Source organism: Alligator mississippiensis, chromosome 1, assembly GCF_030867095.1.
Source record: "Alligator mississippiensis isolate rAllMis1 chromosome 1, rAllMis1, whole genome shotgun sequence".
Taxonomy (NCBI): Eukaryota; Metazoa; Chordata; order Crocodylia; family Alligatoridae; genus Alligator; species Alligator mississippiensis.
In genome coordinates this window covers 119,139,436-119,162,305 of record NC_081824.1, presented here as the reverse complement: position 1 = coordinate 119,162,305, position 22,870 = coordinate 119,139,436, and the positions used below count along the sequence as shown (strand labels likewise).

Genomic DNA, 22,870 nt, shown 5'->3' with positions numbered 1-22,870 from the left:
GGTTGTAGAGAGGCAGCAGCAAGGCACCAGACTTCCATGTGTAGACCCTGAGATGGTGCAGAGTCACTTGGAGGAACTGGATGCCTTTAAGTCGGCAGGCCCGGATGAGCTCCACCCGAGGGTGCTGAAGGCACTGGCTGACATCATTGCAGAGCCACTGGCAGGAATAGTTGAACACTCGTGGCACATGGGCCAAGTCCCGGAGGACTGGAAAGGGGCCAATGTGGTCCCCATTTTCAAGAAGGGGAGGAAGGAGGACCCGGGGAACTATAGGCCAGTCAGCCTCACCTCCATCCTTGGCAAAGTCTTTGAAAAAATTATCAAGGCTCACATTTGCAAGAGCCCGGCAGGACAAATTATGCTGAGGGGAAACCAGCACGGGTTCGTGGTAGGCAGATTGTGCCTGACCAATCTAGTCTCTTTTTATGACCAGGTTACGAAACACCTGGACACAGGAGGAGGGGTGGATGCCGTATACTTAGACTTCAGGAAGGCCTTTGATACGGTATCCCACCCCATACTGGTGAACAAGTTAAGAGGCTGTGACATGGATGACTACACGGTCCGGTGGGTGGCGAATTGGCTAGAGGGTCGCACCCAGAGAGTCGTGGTGGATGGGTCGGTTTTGACCTGGAAGGGTGTGGGCAGTGGGGTCCCGCAGGGCTCGGTCCTTGGACCGATACTCTTTAATGTCTTCATCAGCGACTTGGACGAGGGAGTCAAATGTACTCTGTCCAAGTTTGCAGATGACACAAAGCTATGGGGAGAAGTGGACATGCCGGAGGGCAGGGAACAGCTACAAGCAGACCTGGACAGGTTAGACAAGTGGGCAGAAAACAACAAGGAGAATGCAATTCGACAAGGAGAAATGCAAAGTGCTGCACCTAGGGAGGAAAAATGTCCAGCACACCTACAGCCTAGGGAATGACCTGCTGGGTGGCACAGAAGTGGAAAGGGATCTTGGAGTCCTAGTGGACTCTAAGATGAACATGAGTCGGCAGTGTGACAAAGCCATCAGAAAAGCCAATGGCACTTTATCGTGCATCGGCAGATGCATGACGAATAGGTCCAAGGAGGTGATACTTCCCCTCTATCGGGCGCTGGTCAGACCGCAGTTGGAGTACTGTGTGCAATTCTGGGCGCCGCAATTCAAGAGGGATGCGGATAACCTGGAGAGGGTCCAGAGAAGGGCCACTCGTATGGTTAAGGGCCTGCAGACCAAGCCCTACGAGGATAGACTAGAGAAACTGGACCTTTTCAGCCTCCGCAAGAGAAGGTTGAGAGGCGACCTTGTGGCTGCCTATAAGTTCATCATGGGGGCACAGAAGGGAATTGGTGAGTATTTATTCACCAAGGCACCCCTGGGGGTTACAAGAAACAATGGCCACAAGCTAGCAGAGAGCAGATTTAGATTGGACATTAGGAAGAACTTCTTCACAGTTCGAGTGGCCAAGGTCTGGAACGGGCTCCCAAGGGAGGTGGTGCTCTCCCCTACCCTGGGGGTCTTCAAGAGGAGGTTAGATAAGCACCTAGATGGGGTCATCTAGACCCAGCACTCTTTCCTGCCTAAGCAGGGGGTTGGACTCGATGATCTATTGAGGTCCCTTCCGACCCTAACAACATCTATGAATCTATACGGTTGTCGCGATAAAGCATCAGCATCTATGTTTTTCCTCCCTGCTCTATAGCGTAAGCTGAAACGGTAATCGGCCAATGCTGCTACCCAACGGTGCCCTGTTGCATCCAGCTTGGCACTTGTTAGCACATAGGTCAGTGGATTGTTATCAGTCCAAACTTCAAACTGGGTCCCATACAGGTAGTCCTTGAATTTGTCAGTCACCGCCCACTTAAATGCAAGGAACTCTAGCTTATGCGTTGGGTACTGAGTTTCACTGTCGACTAAACCTCGGCTGGCAAAAGCAATGGGTTTTAATTTTCCTTGGTGCTCTTGGTATAGCACAGCCCCCAACCCCTCAAGGCTGGCATCCGTATGCAATACAAATGGCTGTTGCGGGTCTGCATAAACTAATACTGGGGCATATGTCAAACTCCGGATGAGGGCTCTGAATGCCCGCTCACAATTTTTATCCCATCGCGGCCCAAATGACTCTAATGGGTCCTGCAAACCCAAGGGCCTGCCTGCTCTTGCCTTAGACAGAGCTCCTTTACTTCGGATCTGGCTCCTTTTCACCTGATATCCCCAAGTGAGGTCGTTTAGGGGTTTTGCCAATCGGGCATAGTTCTGGACAAATCATCTATAGTACCCAAGAATCGCTTAAGTTCCTGAAAGAACTTGGCCACGTTGCCACGGCATTGATCTTATCGGGGTCCGTGCTGACTCCCTCCTGGGACACTATATGTCCAACGTATTTGACTGACGTCTGGCAAAACTGGCACTTGTCCAGGGCAAGCTTAAGCCCAGCAGCTTGCAATCGATCCAGGACTTTGAACAGTCACTCTTCATGCTCCTCTAGCGTCTTCTCAAATACTATGAGGTCATCCAGGTATACCAGTACTTGGGTCACGTTCATATCTCCCACTACCTTTTCCATTAGCCGTTGAAATGTAGCAGGGACACTGGAGATCCCCTGGGGCATCCGCTCAAATTGGTAGAACCCCAGTGGGCAGATGAAAGCTGTTTTTTCTTTATCCTCTTGTGCCAGTGGAATTTGGTAATAACCGCTCTGCAGTTCAAGCACCAAGAACCACCGACTTCCCAACAAACAATCAAGGGCATCTTGCACTCGGGGAACAGTGTATAGGTCCACCGTAGTGCGGCTGTTGAAGGTTCGATAATCAATGCACATCCGAATTTTGCCAGATTTTTTTCGCACTACCACAATTGGGGAGGCATATGGGCTACGTGTCTCGGATATGATACCATGATCCAAAAGTTCCTGGAGGTGCCGCCTCACATCCTCCATTTCTGAAAGGGCGATTCATCAGGAACGCTCCCGAAACGGTCGGGTGTCTTGAAGCCAAATAGAATGCTCCACTCCTTTAGCCAGCCCAACATCCCACTCATGCACAGAGAATGCATTCCCTCGAGCACTTAGCTTTTCCTGCAGTCGGGTCTTCCAAGTGGCCGGCACTGGAGAGCTCCCAAAATTGAACTTTGCAGGGTCCACAATCTGGGTTTGCAAAGACAGTGTAGGCAACACAGCTACCTCTGCTTCAACCAGTTCAGCTACACATTGTCCCGGCTTCACTGTGATGTCTTTTCCTGTGGGGTTCACTACTAATACAGTCACTGAAGATGGAACTTGCCCTCCAATATCGACTACCCCACTGGGAACCAACATCTGCCTTAAGGGTCCAGAGTTCTTAGGTGGCTCTACCACAGCCAGCTTCTTGTGATGGGTCCGGGCAATGCCCTTAGGGGCAGTGAGTAAAAACTGGCTGCCTAGCACAGGCACCTTTTCGGGAGTCTCGCCTGCATAATACAAAGCTCCCAGCCTGACATCAGTTTCAGGGCCGGCCGAGGTCTCAATCTGCTGATATGCTCCAGCGCAAAGGGCATGCATGGGCAAAGCTTTTAAGTACTGCTTCCCGGCCTTTTGCCAACAATATCGCGCTAGCACGTGGAACAGACTGGAATTAGTTCCGACAATTATATTGGCCCCCCGCATCCACTTAGGATCTGGGCACACAAGCACAGCAACAGCCACAGACTTGCATACCCCGGCCACTTCCTTGGGGAACTCTAGCTGGGCAGTAACATACCCACTGTACGGGTAGACCTCTTGGCTTAAGCCACATAGCCCCAGCCCAGTTAGTAGTTGCAGTGGTAAATGCTTCAAAAACTTGTCATAGAAGGACTGGAATATGATAGTTACTTGTGACCCACTGTCTAACACAGCAATACACCTCTGTCCCTCTATCACCACAGGGACCTCTGCCCTAGGTCCCACTAGTCCTGGTGGAAACTGAGCTGGGGTTCCCGGACTGTCAGAGCCTGAGGGAGCTGAGACTCGGGTCGGCTCCTTCCTTGTTGCCTGCAGTCGCTGCCATACCAGGGACGGGTTTCCCTGACTTGTACACTGGCGCTTGAAATGTCCGTCTTCCCCACACCTGTAACAAAATTTTCCTCTCCCTTCGGGCTGGCGAGGCCACTGTGACCCAATAGCCAGTGAGCTTTGGGAGGCCCTGGGCTGATTTCCCCGTGTCACCCAAGCTTGCTGGTGAAGCACGGCCAGTGGCTGTGGGGCATCGTTGCCAAAGTCAGTCGCCGTCGGCATCTCGACAACCATTGCTCGTGGTGGGCACAGAGCCACGGCCAGTCCCCGGGCTGGTGGTGGTGTTACCGCTTTGATAGAGGTCTTTACAGCTTGTAGGCTTTCAGCCTCCCTGATTTCCCAAAGTAACTGCCTAAATGTAGGGGGATTCTCTCTCCTCCCAGTGAGGTTGAGCTCCCTTACCAGTTGCTCATCATAAAGTATTCCTACCCAGAGTTGCTGCAAGTGAGCTTTGCCAGCCATCTCCCGAGTGAGTCCTCCTTGGGCCACTAGCTGCTGTAACACTCTCTCTAATCGCAGGATGTAAGCTGAGGCTGTTTCCCCCTTTTGTTGATATATCTTATTAAATTCCAGAAACAAAGCATCAGCTTGCACTGATTTTCCAAAGACGCTAGACAGAAGTTCGAGACACTGGAGAACAGAAATGTTGGAGTTTTCCTGATTAATCATTCAAACCACTTCAAAAGCTGGATCTCAGAGACTCTCCAGCAGCCGCCTCCGCTTCTCCTCTTCTGAGACTGCCCATGAGGCCAAAGTCTCTGTCACATGGGAATGCCAAGCCTCAAAAGTCTCTTCCCCTGGGGGAAGTGGGTCCTTCCCTGAAAATATGCAGAGCCTCTTGTAGGCAACCGACTCAGGTGATGGCTGGAGTGCCTCCTTCATGGCTTTTCCCAATGCCTTTGCCCACTCTGGATCTGGAGCTCTGGAGCCCACCCCACTCTCACCTGGGGCAGCTGGCGCAGGGTCTTCAGCTCCTCTGGAGCGGGGTTCTTCGGATTCCCCTCCAGAGTCTGGGTGAGGAACCGGCCCCCCCCATCTACTAGAGTTACAGCCCAGACTTCCTCATCTGTGACCTCTAGCATCTGGGGAACACGCAGGGCATCCACTGCGGTTGTCAGTTCACATACTGCCATCTGAAGGTCCCCTCTCCCATCAGGGCGCACTCCACGCACCTGACATAGCCTAAGGCATCGAGAGGACCCCCCGAGCAGATCCTGAATGGCCTCGGCCAAAAGGCCCTTGGGGATGTTGCTAATCACAATCACCCTCCCTGGGCTGACCTGCACCTCCATGCACCACTGCAGAAGCTCGGCCATGGCCATAACAATTGAGAACCCTCACACCAACACTCCCTCAATAGAGTGAAAAATTATTTGGGACAAGCAAATCAAAACAAAAACACAAGCTTGCAGCAAGGTGGGGGAGATGCTCAGCTACGGGTACATGGCACCTGTTAAAATGGGTACACTGCCCGAAATCCCGGACGAGCCCCCACAATGTAACCCTGGGAGCGACACTACATGCGCCCTCACCTGAATAATGGGATCCTGGGGTACCCAGTAGCCAGTAGCCCTGCCCAGCCCCCCTGGGAAGCTGCTGCAGTGCCCCCAAGCGGAGAGCCTCCCCTTACAATCAAGCACCCTCACAGACAGTTCTCAAACTATTTACAAGATTTAATTATTTACATCATAATAAATAATCATTAAATAAGCACATGGATATACTGTCTAATAAACCCTCAAGAACTTATTAACACAGTCTCTCACTTACACACGGTGTACTGGGGATCCCGTGTGCACTGCCCCTGGCGGGGTATCTCAGGGAGCGGAACTGTCTGTGTCCCTGCACGTGGTCTGCAGACGCTCCCTGGCACTGATGCCCATCTCCGTGCTCCTGGGGTCTCTGAGCAGCAAGCAGCGGCTCCTCTGCAGTTCCTGCAAGACAACCTTCTCCTGCCTTTGCCCCCCTTCCCTGGTTCTGCTGGGAGCAGTGTCTGGGCTGCAGGCTATAGCAACCCTCCTGCCCCACACAGCCTCACAGCCCCAGCAAATGCAGCCCCTCCCTGGGCTTTGCCTGCCCCTGGGGCCCCTCACCCATCAGGGAAGCTAGGGCAGACTCCTGCAGTCCCCACCCTGGCTCTGCTGTGCTCACCAGCCACATGGCTGCAGTCAGGTCTCTCCAAGCTTGGATTCTCCACACCAGCAGTCCCTGCCTGCTCCTGCTGCTGCAGCTTCTCCACTCTGCTCCTGCAGGCCTCTCTCAGGAGCTCTCCGAGGCATCACTGTGCTGAGACTCTCAATCCGGTCTCCAGCCTGTCCCTCAGCCCCCTCTCTCTCTCTTGTCCCCCCCCCATGGGAAAAACTGTTCCCCCATTTATCCAAGTCTCTCAGCCAATCCCAGCTCAGGGCCCTTCCCGGGCTTTTGCCAACGGCTCTCTTTCAAAACTGTCTGGGGTTACATCACCCCCCCTTCCAACAGGGATGCTTCCAAACAGCTTCACTTGCCCTCAGAGCCTACAGTGTCCCCTCGGGGACAAACTCTGTCTCTCTGCCAGGCAGCCCTTCCCATTCTGTTCAGGTGGGTCCATTTTTTTAAAGGCTGCTACATAAGTCTATCCCAACCAGGCAGCTGGTCCAATAAAAGGTAGCACCCACACAAATCCTTGCTTCCACAACCACATTTACCCAAATCCAGGATGACTTCATAATTAGATTCTGTACATAGAAACCTATAAAGGTGTTATAATTCTCCATGCATAGAACCTAACTAGTGAAAAGTCATGTTATATTTGCTCCCCACCCCGCTCCCCCCACTGAAAGCAACGGCAGGGAGTGGGAGTCCCACCGCCCTTGCCACTGTCTGCTCCCTGTCATGCGCCCCTCTGGCATCTGCTCCTGCATGCTTGTGCCTGCCCCTTGCTCTGTGTGCCTGCCTCAGCCCCCCCTCCCGCCCCCCTGTCCCCACTTCCTCCCCTGTGACTGCTTTTACAGGCTATCTTGGTGAAATACAGGCCCAATAAAGTCAATGGGAATTCTGCCACTGACTTCAGTGGAGTCAAACTTCACCTTCTCTTCTTACATAGAAGAACTATATGGATTGATTATTTTAAAAGTCCTGATGTTTTAAGCACGTGAACCCATGTTTAAACACTGTTTATTGTAAGTTGCATCAGTACAGTTCAAAGTTTATTTTATGTTGAAAGATGTATGACTAACATCCAGTCATACCATTCCTAGATTACGTAAAGGTTCTTAATTCCTGAATCTGAATCCATCTTTCTTTATACCAGTCAGGTCTTAAGAGGGGAATTACTGTAGGTTCATCAGGGTTATTTCAGGGGATATGTTTTGGAAACAGAGTAAAACAATTTCCCTAAACACTAATGGTTAGATTTGTTTTGAGGGATTATGTTGCAGTGTGTGTGTGTGTGTGTGTGTGTGTGTGTGTGTGTGTGTGTGTGTGTGTGTGTCAGGGGGCAGGGGTTCAATCTGCATTTCTCTTCTCATATTCCTATAACTTTTATGTCATTTAATAGGCAGTTTGGCTAATTATTCAAAAGTATCCACACTCAACCCAGGCTGAACTAACAAAGACATTAAAAGTAAGTAGTACAGATGAACCAACTTGAGCTGAACTTAGTCCTGATGTGAATGGGCAAAGTTTGGTCCCATATGTGAAAGCAGTTGCCTAAGTGGATCTTTTTGATCTAGTGTATTAATGGATGTACAAACTTCATATACTAATACTCTAGTCATTAATTTATGATTAACACTGTATGCAGCTACCTATACAGTCATGGAAGCTTATGGGTGTTTTGACAAAAGCTTCACTTGGTTCAGGACTTTGCTCTTATGCTACAGGCAAATGATTCTGCGCACACATGTGGTTCTTGCTTTGATTATCCCCAGGTGGTGCTGTTGTACATAGACTTCCAGGTTTGGGGGGAAGCAGGTTAAGTGATTTTTACTCTTGGGAAAAATGAGTCATGTTGAGCTTTGAATTATGCATATTTTTAGTAAGTATGGATTTGAGTGTGTGCCAAAATGAATATCATAAATCTTGGCATAGTTTTACGGTTATTTATTCCAGTCTGTACCAGAAAAGAACCAAAAACGGTCACGGTCTGTCTAATTCCAAGCAATTCAGATAGCCTGATTAAATGAACAGGTATTTTTGTGTCAGGATAAAAATCCACCCTTAGAACTTCCTAGGTGTCTTGTGAAAAAGGGAAGCACTGGGAGAGGGAGAACATAATTGGCAAAGCAAGCCGTACGAGGAGAGGCTGAAGGAGCTGGGCACATTCAGCTTATGGAAAAGGTGCTTAAGAGGGGGCATGAAAGCAGTCTTCAAATACTTGAAGGGCTTTCACAGAAAAGAGGGAAAAATACCTGCTCTCTACTTGCTGCAGAGAGAGTAGGACATGGACCAACGGTTTGAAGTTGAAGCAAAATAAATTTAGATTGAATATCCAGAAAAAACTTTTTCACTGTGAGACTAGTGAGGCGGTGAAATAGACTGCCTAGGGAAGTTGTGGACTCTCCATCACTGGGGGTGTTCAAGAAGAGGCTGGATAGCCGCTGGTAGGGAATAATTTAGGCATAACTATGCCTATTTTCTATTATGGATATTTCCTATGTTTCTGGATTTTGCTGGTTGCTCCCACCCCTTCTCTCCCTTTTTTTCTGCTATATGTCAGGCTGTTTTTAAGCCTCCCCAGAGGCATTTGGTGTTAGCTACAGCTAAAGCTGGGACTTCAGGTGAGGTGTGCTGATTCTCCTGCTAGGAGCCAAGCTTGAGGTTCCTGGCAAGAGGGTCATGCCCCTCTGCTTGGGGTCAGACCAATTTGCTATATTTGAGGTCAGGAAGGAATTTTACCCCATGGTCAGATTGGTATAGATTGTGGGGGGTTTTGCCTTCCTCTGTAATGGGGGCAATGGCCTTCTACCCAGGGCCTCTTGAGTGAATATTGACAGCATTTTATAGAAGCAGGACATTGGCTGCCATGGTTCCCTTGCTTTACGTGTGGCAGGTTAGGACTTTAGGTCTATGCACTGTCAAGGTTGAAGGTGGTAGCCTTATGTAGATTTTAGGTTACGGGATGTTTTGGATAGGGATGACCCTGCCTCATCAGGGGGTTGGACTAGATGACCTCTGGAGGTCCCGTCCAGTCCTACTTCTCTATGACTGATATGCTTCCCTTTTTATTGGTATTACTCTAACCAAGAGGTACAGAGATACTCACTATCTATACAGCTGTTCTTCTAACCATGCAGGCTAAACATATCCCCCTATGCCTAATAAAATGCTTGCTTTGGAGTGGTGTAAGTGGTAAGTAAATGCTTTGAACTCTTTTTTTTTAATATAAGTTTAGAAAATAAGTTTAGAAAATGCTGTTCCTTTTTTAATTCATCTTGCTGTCATTTAGGGTTCTAAATAGAAATTGAGATAAAAACAGTTTCCATTTAAAATTGTATAGCTGTACTATCGCACTGTCACCTCAACTAGTGCAAGTTACTATTTTTGGAAACACCAGTCTTAGAGCCACAACAGACAAGATGGTCTAGATCATTAAATACTACCCAAAGAGAGGGTTGCTAGCTCACTAATTGTTGGTTAATTGTTAATCTTTCTTCTATCTGGTAGATCTGGACTAGATTAATGTAAAACAGTGTTTGGTTAGCTGGTTTGTACAGATTAAGGTGGTAGATCTCAGCTCATTTCTATAGAAGAAGAGCTTATATCACAAATCTACCACCCCAGTTTCTACCCTACATAACTTGTTAATGTGTTGAACAGGTTTTTTGGACCCCCAATCTTCCTTGCAGATATAGTGTCAATTATAAATAATAACCTCTACAGCTTAGGGTTTAGGTATGCAGATGATGTGCCACTTGGAAATTAAAAGCTGCTTGCTGCTGTACTCCTGAGTTGAATTAAGATGTTTCCTGGGATGCCAATATGGCACTTTGTATCCACATTAGATTAAAAAAAAAAAAAAAAAAAAAGCAAATATGCCAAAAATTAAAACGTGACTGCTTTGATAATTGTAATTTCTGGATACAGCCACTCAATCTTCCAGCATCTAGCTAGTATTTCTGATTGCTTTAACAAAACAACGAGCTGTAATAAGGCCAAATTAACTTTGTGAGAGTAAAGTAAATGTAAGAGTAAGACAAACGCTTTGTATCCTTACTGCTCATCATTTGCAGCTGCTTTAATTTTGGAAAATCAAGAATTGCAGCAACGAATTAGACCACAGAGGGTTGAATTTTACTCCATAAACTTCAACAATACTTTGCACTGGCAGCCTGGGAGAGTTGGAAAAGGTGAAGATATTACCTACTTTGTACAATACAAAGTGTAAGTACAGTGGACTGCTCCCACTTGCTTTGTTTCTAAATCTCATCCTCTGTTCCACAAAGTCTGCTTGTTCTCATGTGACAAGTATGTATTTTTTTTTTTCTGTTTAAGGAATAGCCATTCTCAGCTGTCTCAGAAGTGGTGACAATTACACCTTTATATACAATACCAGCAGAAGGTAGATAGTTTTGAGCATGACAAGGGGAGCTACAGTGTACCTTCTGCAGTGATCCAGCACCCTCACTGCCTCTGCAAGGGAATGCATACATTATGTCATGAACATATATTTTAAAAAGTGGGAAGAAGAGTTGTTTGGTTGGTTTTTTGGGGAGGGAGTGGGCAGGGGTTTGAATGCCACAGTCTCTGGATACCAAATTTGAGAAACCTTGAAGGCATTGACTTTCAGATGTGACAGGCTTCTGCTCTTTGACACATCCACTTGGGTTTCCCAAAATTACAGCAATACTGTATATTACTAGTCACATTTGAAAACTTAAGCCACAATATCCACTAATAGGAAGTGAGATTTTATCTGCTAACTGGAATTGCAGGACAGTTTAAATAGGCAAAATACTAAATTACTACTATGAAAATGCATCCAGTTAACCAAAACTAATGCATATTATTTTAAAAGGGGGAAAAAACCATGGGTTCTTTAATGACAAGAGGTCAGAACCCTAGTTCTGAATTTCCTGAAAAAGCAATTATTGAGACATCAATCACCTATGAAATAGATTTTAAATGTAAGCAATTTGAAGATGAAATTGTTCATGGAAGATCTGGTAGTGGGTACAGCACATGAGTTATTTGGAGAAATATAGTGTACAAATCCACACCATATACTAGGGCCTAAAAAGAATGACACTTTGTCTCCCTCTCCCTCTGCAGATATGGGCAAAGCTCATGGAAAAACAAAGAAGAATGCTGGCAGATTCATGAAGGTTTGTGTGACCTAACTTATGAAACATCTGATGTAAGAGAACCTTACTACAGCAGAGTAAAATCTGTTTCAGCTGGAGTCCATTCCAACTGGACCATCAGCTGCAGGTTTACTCCCTGGAGGGAAAGTAAGTTTGACTGTGTGCATCTTTTCTATACAGCAATATGGTGTGTCACCTTCAAGTAATTTCCAGCTTTTTCCCATAGCTTGTCATCTTGAATAACTTCTTATGACTTATAGCTTAGGTTTTGTTATATTTTAAGCTTTTTGGTTGCATTAACATTTCTATTTTGACTATTTATTTGTACCCAACAAAATGGGTTGTCTGAAGTTGAAACTGTAGGTTGTGACCATAATGGTTTACTGTGCCCATTTGATGATGAGCACAAAAGACTAGCTGCAAAATTACAGATGCTAGTGAGATGGACTTAGGTAAATGCTGCTGCTTGTTGTCTTTACACTTTATTTGAAAAGTAAACAATTTGCATGCTCTGTCAAATGTAGTCTCTTCTTCTTTGTCTGTGAATATCTGAATGTGCAAATTGAATTGTATATGAATTCCATGTGAAGAGGAGAAAACGTTCCTTTCTCCCTAGAATGAACTCTTGTGAAACTTCACCATGACAGTTAGCTGTCAGTGATCGATCTTGTGCTCATGGAAATGGTCTTTTGAAGTTCAGTCTACATCCTGAACCCAGAGACCGAGCTTTTTATAACCATTGGCAGCTTGAACCTAATCACCCTGCAGAACCAGCTTCTAGCAGAGCATGCTGAAACAGAGAAATATTCAAGGTATAATAGGAGAGAGAGAATCCCCAAAGTGCTCAATACTATGGCTCTTGGTGAAATGGGGAAGAGCAATTCAGTCCCCTTTTAATGAGCAAGAATCTCTATGCAGTTTTATCTTGAATATTTACATTATAGAACAACACTGTGTTCTCCATCAAATGGTGGGCAGAGGATATCTGCCACACCCCAGAATAGGCCAGATGAGAGTCTATACAGTAATCAGAACCAAGTACAATAACTTCTGTTTTCCAGTAATAAGTCATCATCCAGACATCAGGAATCTAACAAAAGGTTACCATGCACCTGGGTTTTCCTGGGCATGTCCTCTTTTTGGGTCCTATGATTTCTGTCTAGGCAGTTTCTTTTAAATGTGAACCAAACATCCAGGATTCTTCAGCCACTCGCCACCCCCTCCCCTGTGACGCCACCGCCAGTTTCTTCGCATCGGGGGCCCCAAAACTATATCTTCCAGGGGGCCAAAAAAATTGTGGGCCAGCCCTGGATGAGTGTATTAGAGGGTACCTACTGGTACTGGGGGAAGCTGTCTGGGCACTGGGGTTGTGGCAGGGTGGGGAGGAAAGCACCTGCCCCTCCAGCAGGGGAAGGAGGTGGTGGTGGGCTTTTGAGGGCAGAGGGGAGCTCTGTGGCCCAGCTGGCAGCACCGGGGTCAATACCCATGCTCGCAGGGGTGGGGCAACCAGGAGACACTGCCTAGGGGCCATGGCCAGGCCTCCCGGCACTGCACGGGAACCCCAGTCCAGGGCAGAGGGTGCCACAGGCCTCCCCTCCTGTTTCCTGTAGCCTGTGCCATGGCTAGACCCACTCTGCCGCTGCCCACACAAATAGGAGTCACCATGCTCTGGCCTAGTTGAGATGGGGGCAGCTGGGGGCCCCCTCCAGCAGGCTAGGGGGTGCAGCGGGCTGCAGGTCAGGAGTGAGGGACACCATCAGGGCTGGAGGGGCTGTGACTAGGGAGTGAGGGTCACCAGGAGGCTGGGGCCATGAGCCGGGAATGCGGGGCACTGGCAGCACCAGGGGGCGGCAGATCAGGAGTGAGGGGTACCAGCAGGGGGTTGGGGGCCAGGAAGGGATCTGCAGGTCAGGAGCAAGGGGCAGTAGCAGGGACAGAGGACTGCAGGTTGGGAGTGAGGTGCATCGGCAGGGCCAGGGGAGTTGGGAGTGAGTTGTCTCTCTGACAGGTGTCCTCTTTCGAAACTGGAAATATGGTAACCCTCTCTAACATTTAGGGGGAGGCAGGCAGGGCAGAATATCTCCTTAGAGACTAACTGGTTCAGAGCGAAGTAAGCTTCTGTAGGTAACAGCAATCAGATTATGAAGCAGGCTGTCACCTTGAAAAGTCTGTGCCTCCCTGACCTAGTTAGTTGCTAAGGTGCTACCCTGCCTTGCCCCTTGCCTGACTTTAGACTTGCACGTTAACTTCCTCTCTTTAAGCATCATTTAGAAACAGAGCATCAGTAACCACAGATATCACTCATTTAGGTATCATGAATCAGTGGTTCTCAAGTAAATTGTCCCACTGTGCTTCAGTACTCACTTAGATACTTCTACGTAATTAGGAAACCAAAAATACTTATTTCCCTTTTAAAAAAAAATCAAATACTGGTCTAAACCAGTATCCTGACTGGATCTTGGTTGGAGGCAGCCCTGCCAGCTTTGCAATAGTTGCCCCAAAATTCAAAAGAAGAAATCAAATACAGCAAAAGCTCTGTCATCTGGCATAAGTGGGGAATGGGGTATGCTGGTAATCTAAAAATGCCAGTTACCTGAGACGGGGTTTTTCATCTGGACACGGAGCAGGGGTGGGGGGGGAAGTACAGCGGTGGCAGCCGCACACAGAGCAGGGGGTGGGGGGGGAGGTGGTAGCAGCCTCACACAAAATTAAATTAGTTGATGGATTTAAAGTTTTTAATTATGGTGTCCTGAGAGTGTCACTAAGCACTTATAATAATACATTTTGCATTGTTTCTTCAGCAATAATAGGACCCCCATCAGTGACTGTGACTCCTAGAAATAGGTCCATAACGCTCAAGCTCAAGGCTCCAAGTTCACCTTATAAAAGGAAAAAAGGAAGCAAGATATCTATGGCATATTTTTACCACTTACTATATCAAGTGTTTCTAATTAACAACTTGCCAAATGAAGTAAGTGCATGTTCACTCATACTCTACCTTTTAAAAATGTAAATAGGGAAGACTGCATACCCTTCTGCTTTACAGTTGAAATAACTCACTGATTTGCTTGTGCATAAATTAATCTAGAGGCTTAAAAAAATCTGCTTTTAGAAATCATGATTTTACCATTATTTGTAAACCATCTTGTATCACTCCCTTTGCACAGGACATTAGTCTTTCCTTACATTATAGTTAAATAAGCCCTTGGACCAAATCTTTTTAGGTGCCATAAAATAATAAATAACCTTATTTAATATTGTTGGCAAGTTCATGCTATTTTCTGAGCTCGCTCATGTCCCATTTAAATATCTTACACAATTCTGCTGTGCTTAAATCATGGCCATATTTACTTAAGTGTCCTAACCAACATGTTGTGGGGTTTGTTTTCTCCCTTGCATGCAGAAACACAAAATGCTGGTATATGAAGGAACAGACAAAGTTTTTAAAATAGAAAACTTGAAACCTGGTGTCAGCTACTGCATAGTAGCTAAAATCTTTGTAGCAGTACTGGACCGTAGCAGTGCATATAGCAGAAAGGAATGTACAGTGCCACTCTGACATGGTAGGTAATCCAAAACAAAACATCCCAGAAGCTAAGAGGCTCCTGCCCATCACTACTTCAACACAATATATGTGTCGGTAGAGTCATTAAGAACTGCAACCATATTCGAGCACAGATAATATATCTAGAACATTCAAACAGCACTCTCAAAACTATGATTTTATAGTTGGTTAAGAAAGCCCCAGCAGAAAAATGAACGTAGTTGATATGGTATGTTTTGATTACTTGGTTGTTGTCATGGCGCTTAGATAACTGCAGAAAGTGTTACAGGAAAGCCCCTGATATGAATTGATAAAGAATGCTGCTTATTTCCCCTTCTATATTTAAAGATATACACAATATTTTTCCCTTGCCTTTGACAGATTTGAAGTAGTAATTAACCACAAGAAATGGATAGACCTGGAAAGCTGTTACTGTAAAGGTCTGGCACAAGAAAGGGCTATGTTTATCCATGGGTTATACTGTAGCTGAGCTGGCAAAAGCAGTTAATGTGCCATGGCACACCTACTGAATTCTTCATACATTACTCATGAGTGTTACATTTCCAAGCCACGAGCTTTACAAGGATAAATCACCGATTTCAAAGCATGAATGCAAAAAACCAAACCAAAACAAAACCCATAAAACAACCCATCTTCTTAAATGGCCTTGCTTACCATTGAATTCCCATGCCTCTCAAACTTTAGCTTTAAACATTTTCTTACTAACATCAGTTTTATGCTTACCCTAAGCAGGGGTGGGGGTGTGGCCAGACAGAGCCTGGCATGGCCTCCTCTGGCAAAAGAAGCAGGGAGGGGGTTTATTCCCCTCCCCCCGACCTGTCCAAGGCTTAGCAGCCCCTGTCAGGCATTCCCCACTTTGCTGCTCAGACTGCAGTGGGGTGGGGATGTGTGGCCAGTTTCTCCCCCATCCCCCCCCCACACACACACAGCCTGATGCAAATGGGGAGAGGGAGGGGGATTTAATCTTCATGTCAGGCATTTTCCTCCCCCCTTCCCCACTCCAGCAGCAGGGCTGGGAGTGTAGCCAGAGCTGGCTGGCACGGCCCCGCCATCTGCCTGCCTTGCCCATGGCTGGGTCTGAGGCTGTGGGGCTGAGCTGGGCCAACCTGCAGGTGCTGCTGAGGGTGGATGCAGAGGGGCCAGCCCGGGCTGAGCCGCAGGAGCTGGGCTTTTCCCAACAGGCTGTGGCTCAGGCTGGGGCCGTGGGGGCTGCACAGCCAGATTGCTCCCAGCTCCCTGTGCCCAGGCTGGACAGGGCTGTTGTGGAGCTGCAGCTGGCTGGGAAGGGGCCAGCCTGGGCAGGGCCCTTCCCAGCTGGCTACATTTCTGACAGCTGGGTCCAGCAGCATGGGCGGCAGCTGGATGGGCAGTGGGCTGCCTGGGCAGGCTCGGAGGCACCAGGGACCCTGAGCCTGGCAGCCACCCATCACAGCCACCACTGCACCCCCTGTGCTGTGCAGCACCTGGTGGCTGCAGCTGCTTCACAAGCTGCTTGCTGGCTGAGGCTGGTGGTGCTGTTGTGCCTTCCTTGTCTCCAGCTGCTGCTGCCACTGTCCCTGCCCCTGCTGTGCTGCTCTGGATGGGCAGGCAGGAAGCTTGAGCCTGGCAAGCTTGTCTGGGAGCTGAAGCCAGAGCTCCATGCACTGGGCAGAAGCCACCGGCATCAAGCTTCCATCTGCCCGGTGCAGCACTGAATGACATGACAGGAGCAGGAACCACAGTGGGAGGTAAGGGAAGTAGAACAGCTCTGCCTAGTGCAGCCAGCGTACAGCTTCCCCCCTGCCTTCAATGGCTCCTCCTTCTTCCACTCCTGCCCCTGCTATGCCACTCCAGGCAACGGAGAGGGATGGGGGGAAGAAGATAAGGAAGCTTCTGCCCAGCACATGGAGATCCAGCTCCAGCTCTCAGCTGCCTTCCACCCACCCCACCTGGCATGATGAGTAGTCCCTGCAGGCAGGTGGAGTGGGTGGAAGGTGGCTGAGAGCTGCAGCTGGATCTCCATGTGCTGGGCTGAAGTTTTCCCCCCATCCCACATTCCCCCACCACCACCACTCGGAGCAGGGGCAGCAGTGGGAGGAGGAGTTGTCACTGCTGGTGGAGGGGGGGAGGGCAGCTGCACACTGGCTGGTCCCAGCAGGGCTGTTCTGCTCCCCTCACCTCCAGCTGCAGTTCCTGCTCTTGCTGTTTTGCGCAGCGCCACTCTGGATGGGTGGAAGCTTGAGCCGGACAGCTTCTACCCAACACATGGAGCTTTTGCTCCAGCTCCAGCTTCTGGATACCTTTTGCCTACCTGCAGGGGCTGCTCATTACGCCAGGTGGGTGAAGTGAGTGTAAGGCATCGGGAGCTGGAGCTGCAGCTCCTTCCACTGGGCAGAAGCCACTGGGCTCAAGCCTCCCATCTGCCCATCCATAGTGGGATGGCAGGACCGGGGGCAGGGGCAGAGGTGACAATGGCAGCTGGAGGCAAGGGAGGTAGAACAGCTCCACCGGCTCCTGCTGCCGGGTGCTGCACAGGACAGGGGTGTGGCAGTGGCTGCCGGGCTCCTGGCCCATCACCAGCTTGAGCAACCCACTGTCCACCCATGCCACCAGACCTGGCTGTCACAGAGCCAGCTGGGCTGGGAAGGGCCCTGTCCTCGGGACCCAGCCTGGGCTGGCCCCGCCAGGCCTTTCCCAGCTGGCTGTGGCTCCACGACAGCCCCACCCTGCCTGGGCACAGGGAGCCAAGAGCAATCTGGCCATGCAGCTCAGAGCCCAGGGCCCCAGCCCTAGCCACAGCCTGTTGGGAAGTGCCCAGTCCCCACAGTCCCTCTGTGCCCACCCTCAGCAGGGTCCGCTGGCCAGCACAGCTCAGCCCTGCAGCCGCAGCCCTGGGTGGATGGCAGGGCCAGGCCAAACAGCTCTGACCAGGCTCCATGCCACATGAGCAGCAAGCAGGGGAGAAAGTCCCTAGCTGGGGTCCCTGTGCCCATGCCTGAGAGGGGAAGACAGGGGAGTTTAATCCCTCCTGCCACTCTTTGCCTGAGGTGCTGCCTGAGTGGATGTCTGGCCCGAGGGACAAGCCTGGTAAGGGCCGCTTCCCCGTCTCCCTCCAGGCACACCCTGGCTGGGGTCCCTGCAGGCCAAGGTGGGGGTTTAAACCCCTCCCCAATCATACCTAGCCACCTCCTGGGAGCCTGGCCACACCCCCCAGGTCAGCTTCCCTCCAGCCTTGTGGCTGCTGCGAAAGGTTAGACCAACCTGCAAAGTTTGAACCAATTCAGGCTTGGACTTTTTGAATGTCTGTCCCTACCCTATATGACTCATCCAATGTCCCAAAAGAAGCCTACCAGGAAATGCCTGCCTTCCGTTTGGTGCCCTAACTAAAAACCAATCCATCCTCTGTTTTATTGTACAATGTATAGTGTGGTATCCTGTCACGAAATTCTGTCATTGCCAATTAGCTAAAGAGGATGTGGTACTGGGAAAAATGGTTTCATTGATGAGGAACTGCCTCTGTACCCAAAATGGAGCAGATGTTCAGTTTTGCAGCATTATCATACTTCAGGTTTTTTATTTAAAAATCAGTGGGTGTCCTTAAACCAAAAAGAATGCTTGATATGTGTTGCCACTGTATCTTAGCACGTTTTGTTTCCAGTGACTCTTTCCTTTCCTTTTTCTTCCCTGTAGCACATAAAACAGTGGAAAATGACTTGTCTTACCGGATGTAGCTGTAAAGTAGAAACCTATATTTGTGGACATTTGCTTGCACTCTCCTCTAAAGTAACTAATAGAAGTTGATTCACCAAATCAGTACAACATGAAGCACAAGAAACAAAAGTTGGCATATTAACTTAAAATGGCATATGTTGTTATTGTCCAAGGTAGAATTAATTTCACTGGAAACATGTTTACATTGCAATTAAAATCTATAAAGTTCTTTCATTTGAAACTATGAAACTAGGATTTTTTTTTTGAGCCCTGGATTTTAAAATAAAAAGTTTCAAATCTATATATTTCCCAGAAAAAGTTAAAAAAAAATAAAAAAAATACTAAAGGCTGACAAGAAAATGTGTGCTGGGGACACAGTCAACGATAACCTGCCAAAGTACAGGGGATTTTTGTTACCCAACTTTAGACTAGAGATAAACCAGTATCTGATTTATTATCCACAAAGCTTGCTTTCTCTCATTCTCTATTGGTCCTCATTCTCAACAGGGGAGGATTTCCAGAATTAAATCTTACTCACTCACCTTCGGACTTTGCGTTTGTGGATCACAGAAGATACGGGTGGGGAGTGAGGAGCAGATCATCCCTGCTGTAATTCTAATCAGATAAATCAGTGGTGGCTCACTATACTTTGTTCCTTATAAAGAAAAAAAGGATGTGGAATGGGAATTCAAGTGTTGAATATAACTCATTTCTTTACTTCAAAACTTGTTAGGCTTTTTGCTTCTTTTTAAACCTTAGTTCAGTGATTCTCAACCATGGTGTCCCAAGGTGTAGAGGAAGGCAGTAGATAAAGAGATAAGTGCAGGCTCAGTCTTCTACCTGCTTGCCTATCTCCCACCCATTTTGCCCAGCCCTTCTGCAATGAAGTAAGCACTGTATACATATAAATTCATTTTTTGAAATTGGGTGCCACTCACTTCACAGAAGTTATGGAACAGAAGTCCAAAAAGAGAACCACTGCCGTAGGTTGTCATGAATATACATAACATTTCCTCTTAAGAATTTAACAGATGTTATAAGTAATTTGTATATTACCTTTATCAAGTGCAAACAGGTATTCTAAACCTTCTGTTCACTATTTGTTATTGCAGCAACATCTAGGCATCCACATCCTAGATCAGTACCACATAGTATTAGGTACCATATACACATAAAACAAAAGGTGACCCTGCCCCACAATCTAAGCATAAAATTAGAGGCAACACATGGAAGAAGATTAATGCATACAGGCCTGGTCTGCCCACTTGCATATGAACAACCAGCAAATGGTTTGTAGGTATCAGGGCAAAGGAGTTCTAGTGAATCATTTGAAGGAAGACAATAAGGTGGGAGTATATGGGGCACTTCTTCCCAAGTGAGAGGGGCAACATGAGAAGACACCAAGGTGTCTATTTAGAAATGTAGTAAGTGGGTGAGAATTGGCCACGCAGACTGATCAGAGTCAATGCAGACTGATCAAAAGCAGGAGCTGACATCTCAACAAGAGAAGTAGGGGAAATAGAGTAGGGTATTTAGAGTAGGGGAAAGCCTCAGAGAGCCTAGAAAATGAAGGAATGTTGATTATTTGATGTGATTCAAAAGGGAGATCAGTGCAGGAAGACCCGTTGATATCCAGAGGTAAAAAAAAAAAATGCGGAAAAAAACCCCCAGAGCAATGCAAGCTTGTCCAGTGCGTGCTGCTGAAGAGCAGAGCCGGCCCCCTCAGAGCCATGCTCTGCTGCCAGCCAGGCTCCACATAGCAGAATCACTGTGGCTGCAGCCCTGGGGAGCCCCCAGAACCCCAGGTAAGTCTGCTGGGGCCAGCTCAGTGCTGGCCACAGCCTCCTCTCCCCTACCACACATAGCTTGCACACCAAAGTGCATGTGGCACAGGCGTTCTCTGGGTACAAGAAGTGGTGGCACAAGATGAACTGCCACTACTCATCCCCAGGGAATGAAACATCCATGCACATCTGGATGAAGTGTGGAAAAGAAAGGTGACCCTGGGAGCAACAGTGGAGGCAGCAATGATGAGTGACGAGTGACAGATCAGGAGCAGCAGGCACAGATATGTCAATCAAGAAGCAGAGAATGGCGAGAGCCTGATGGCAGGCCAGCCTCTGGCAGTGGCATGGTGGGAAACCATGGAACAGGCACTGCGAGAAGCTCAAGAGAAGCTGTAAAGGAGCTGTGAAGAGACTGTGAATAAAGACAAAATTCACAGAGGCTGTGAATAAAGGCAATTTTAGCTGGTGACAGGAGGCAGACAGGATCAATGATGAATAAATATGATTTCCTGGAAAAGGTACTGTTTGAAATTTTGGAGGTGCAGGCAGACCATCTTGCCAGCCTGTTTGATTTCTCAAACTAAAAAACTTGGGAATAGAAACAGGTATGAGAACTTTTGGAAGAAGTGTGCAGAGAAACATGGGAGGGAGGAATTAAAAGGGATAAAGTTCATAGCAGGGGAAAAATCAAGAGAAAAAATTATTATAGTTTGAATGTACACAGATTTACTGGAGGCAGAAAACCTAGGAAGATGGATGAAAAAGTACATCCAACGGGTAATTAATGTTGGTAGGGAATGTAAGGGACAAATATGGTATCTGGATGGGGTCTTGGAGGGCACAAGTAGTGTTACAAGCAGATGAGTGGAACCCCAGGTAGAGTGCTGCACCTCCCATCAGTGATCCAAATTGGGGCAGACTGGGGTTTTATAATGTGCCAGGGACAACCAAAACAGTGAAGCAAATGCAGAAAAGTAGGACACATGCTGTCTGCACATTCTCCCCTCACATTGTGCCACAGATGTGAAGGCCATAGAGCAGCAGAGTGTGAGGAGTCCTTAAAATGAACTATTTGTAAGGGAAAGGGACACTTGTATCATAGGTGCCCCAAAGCCTTTGCAAGTACAGTCAACCCCCTGAAGAACAGCAGAACTTAGAGGAGGAGAGTGGAGGAGAGGAGGGGTTGGACACTGAGGTAGAAATGGTGAAAGAAACCATTCTTTCAGGAGGGTGGAAAAGAAGTAGGACAAAATTTCTGTGACTGAGGCAACACAGGAGGAGATAGAAGACAGAATAGAAGGGAAGGTGGGAAGAGTAAACAGCTCAGACATGGAGGTGGGGATGGGAAAGAAAGAAGACGCTCTACAGACAACAGAAGTGGAGATGGAGCAAGAGGAAGAACCAGAGAGAGAGAGGCCAGGAAAAGAAAGAAAATGCAGAGGCTGAAGATCAGGAAGAAGAAACCTGATAATGAGGGAGGTGAGCAGGAGGAAGAGCTGGAGAGCAGTTTCCTGCTGCTAATGCCTGTAGGCTCCAGGCTGGAATGGAGATCAGAAGATGAGAAGCGACAGGGAGGCAGGAATATGCAAGCCTTCCTAAATGCAAAAGCAGTCTGGCGGCTTGCAATGGCTGTGGGAATGTGAGTGAGGTAGGAGAAGGAGTCGACCACTCTGAGCAGTAGCACAGATGAGCTTTAAATGGACCAAAGCCTGCATTTCAAAACAAGCATAAATGGCATTGACCATAAATTTGCTTAATGTCACTGAGTATCTTAACAAGGAAAAGATGGGAACAGACTGAACCAGTGTTGAACCAAGTAAGGACAGACATAATCTGCCTACACAAATGTGGTATGCCTGGGGAGAGGGAGTATAAACACTTTGAGAAAAGGTGGAGATGGGGGCCATCTTGGTGGACAGGGACAAATGAGAACAAAGCAGCTGGGGTAGCAATATTATTCAAGAACCCAGAGCTGAAAGCAAGTATTCAGCAGTAGCAGACTGCAAGGAATGATATCATCAGGCAGTGGAGTACAGAATTAAAAAATGTCAATGTACTATGTACACCACCAGAGAGGGCAGGAAGGAAAGTGCTGCACATAATGCATGTAATACGCTGCTTACAAAGCTAGCAGTGTATGTGGTTGGAGGGAGACTGCACATAATAGTGGGAGATTTCAACTGTATAATCAAAGTGGAGATAATCAAAAAGGAAAGCTTCCACCTTTACTGTCTCAGAAAAGTCCTTGGAGTCAGTTGGGACCAACAGTGACATCCTTGAGAGGACTGGCCTAGAGTCTATGCAGACTACACCGGATGCCCACAGGCTTTGCTGGCTGGGACACATGGAGCATGTGACTCAAGACTGTTTGCTGAAGCCTTCGCTCTCTGGCCAACTCAAGAACTGCCCGTGATGCAGAGGAAGGCCAACAACTGCTCAGTCTGGAGAAGCCGGGTCAAGGCTGGTGTAGTCACCGCAGAGAGCCATCAGAGCCCAGGCTGAGGCCCAAAGGAGAACCAGGAAACAGAGTAT

The 22,870-nt window shown here is 47.9% G+C and overlaps 1 protein-coding gene across 1 annotated transcript; it reads left to right on the top strand.

The window, feature by feature from the left end:
* The first annotated feature begins 5,459 nt into the window (after positions 1–5,459).
* Positions 5,460–14,855, top strand: IL22RA2 (interleukin 22 receptor subunit alpha 2). The gene is made up of 5 exons (XM_059724141.1): positions 5,460–5,514; positions 10,226–10,376; positions 11,265–11,443; positions 14,098–14,267; positions 14,700–14,855. The coding sequence occupies exons 1-5, from the start codon at positions 5,460–5,462 to the stop codon at positions 14,853–14,855; spliced, it is 711 nt and encodes a 236-aa protein (XP_059580124.1).
* The last annotated feature ends 8,015 nt before the right edge of the window (positions 14,856–22,870 follow it).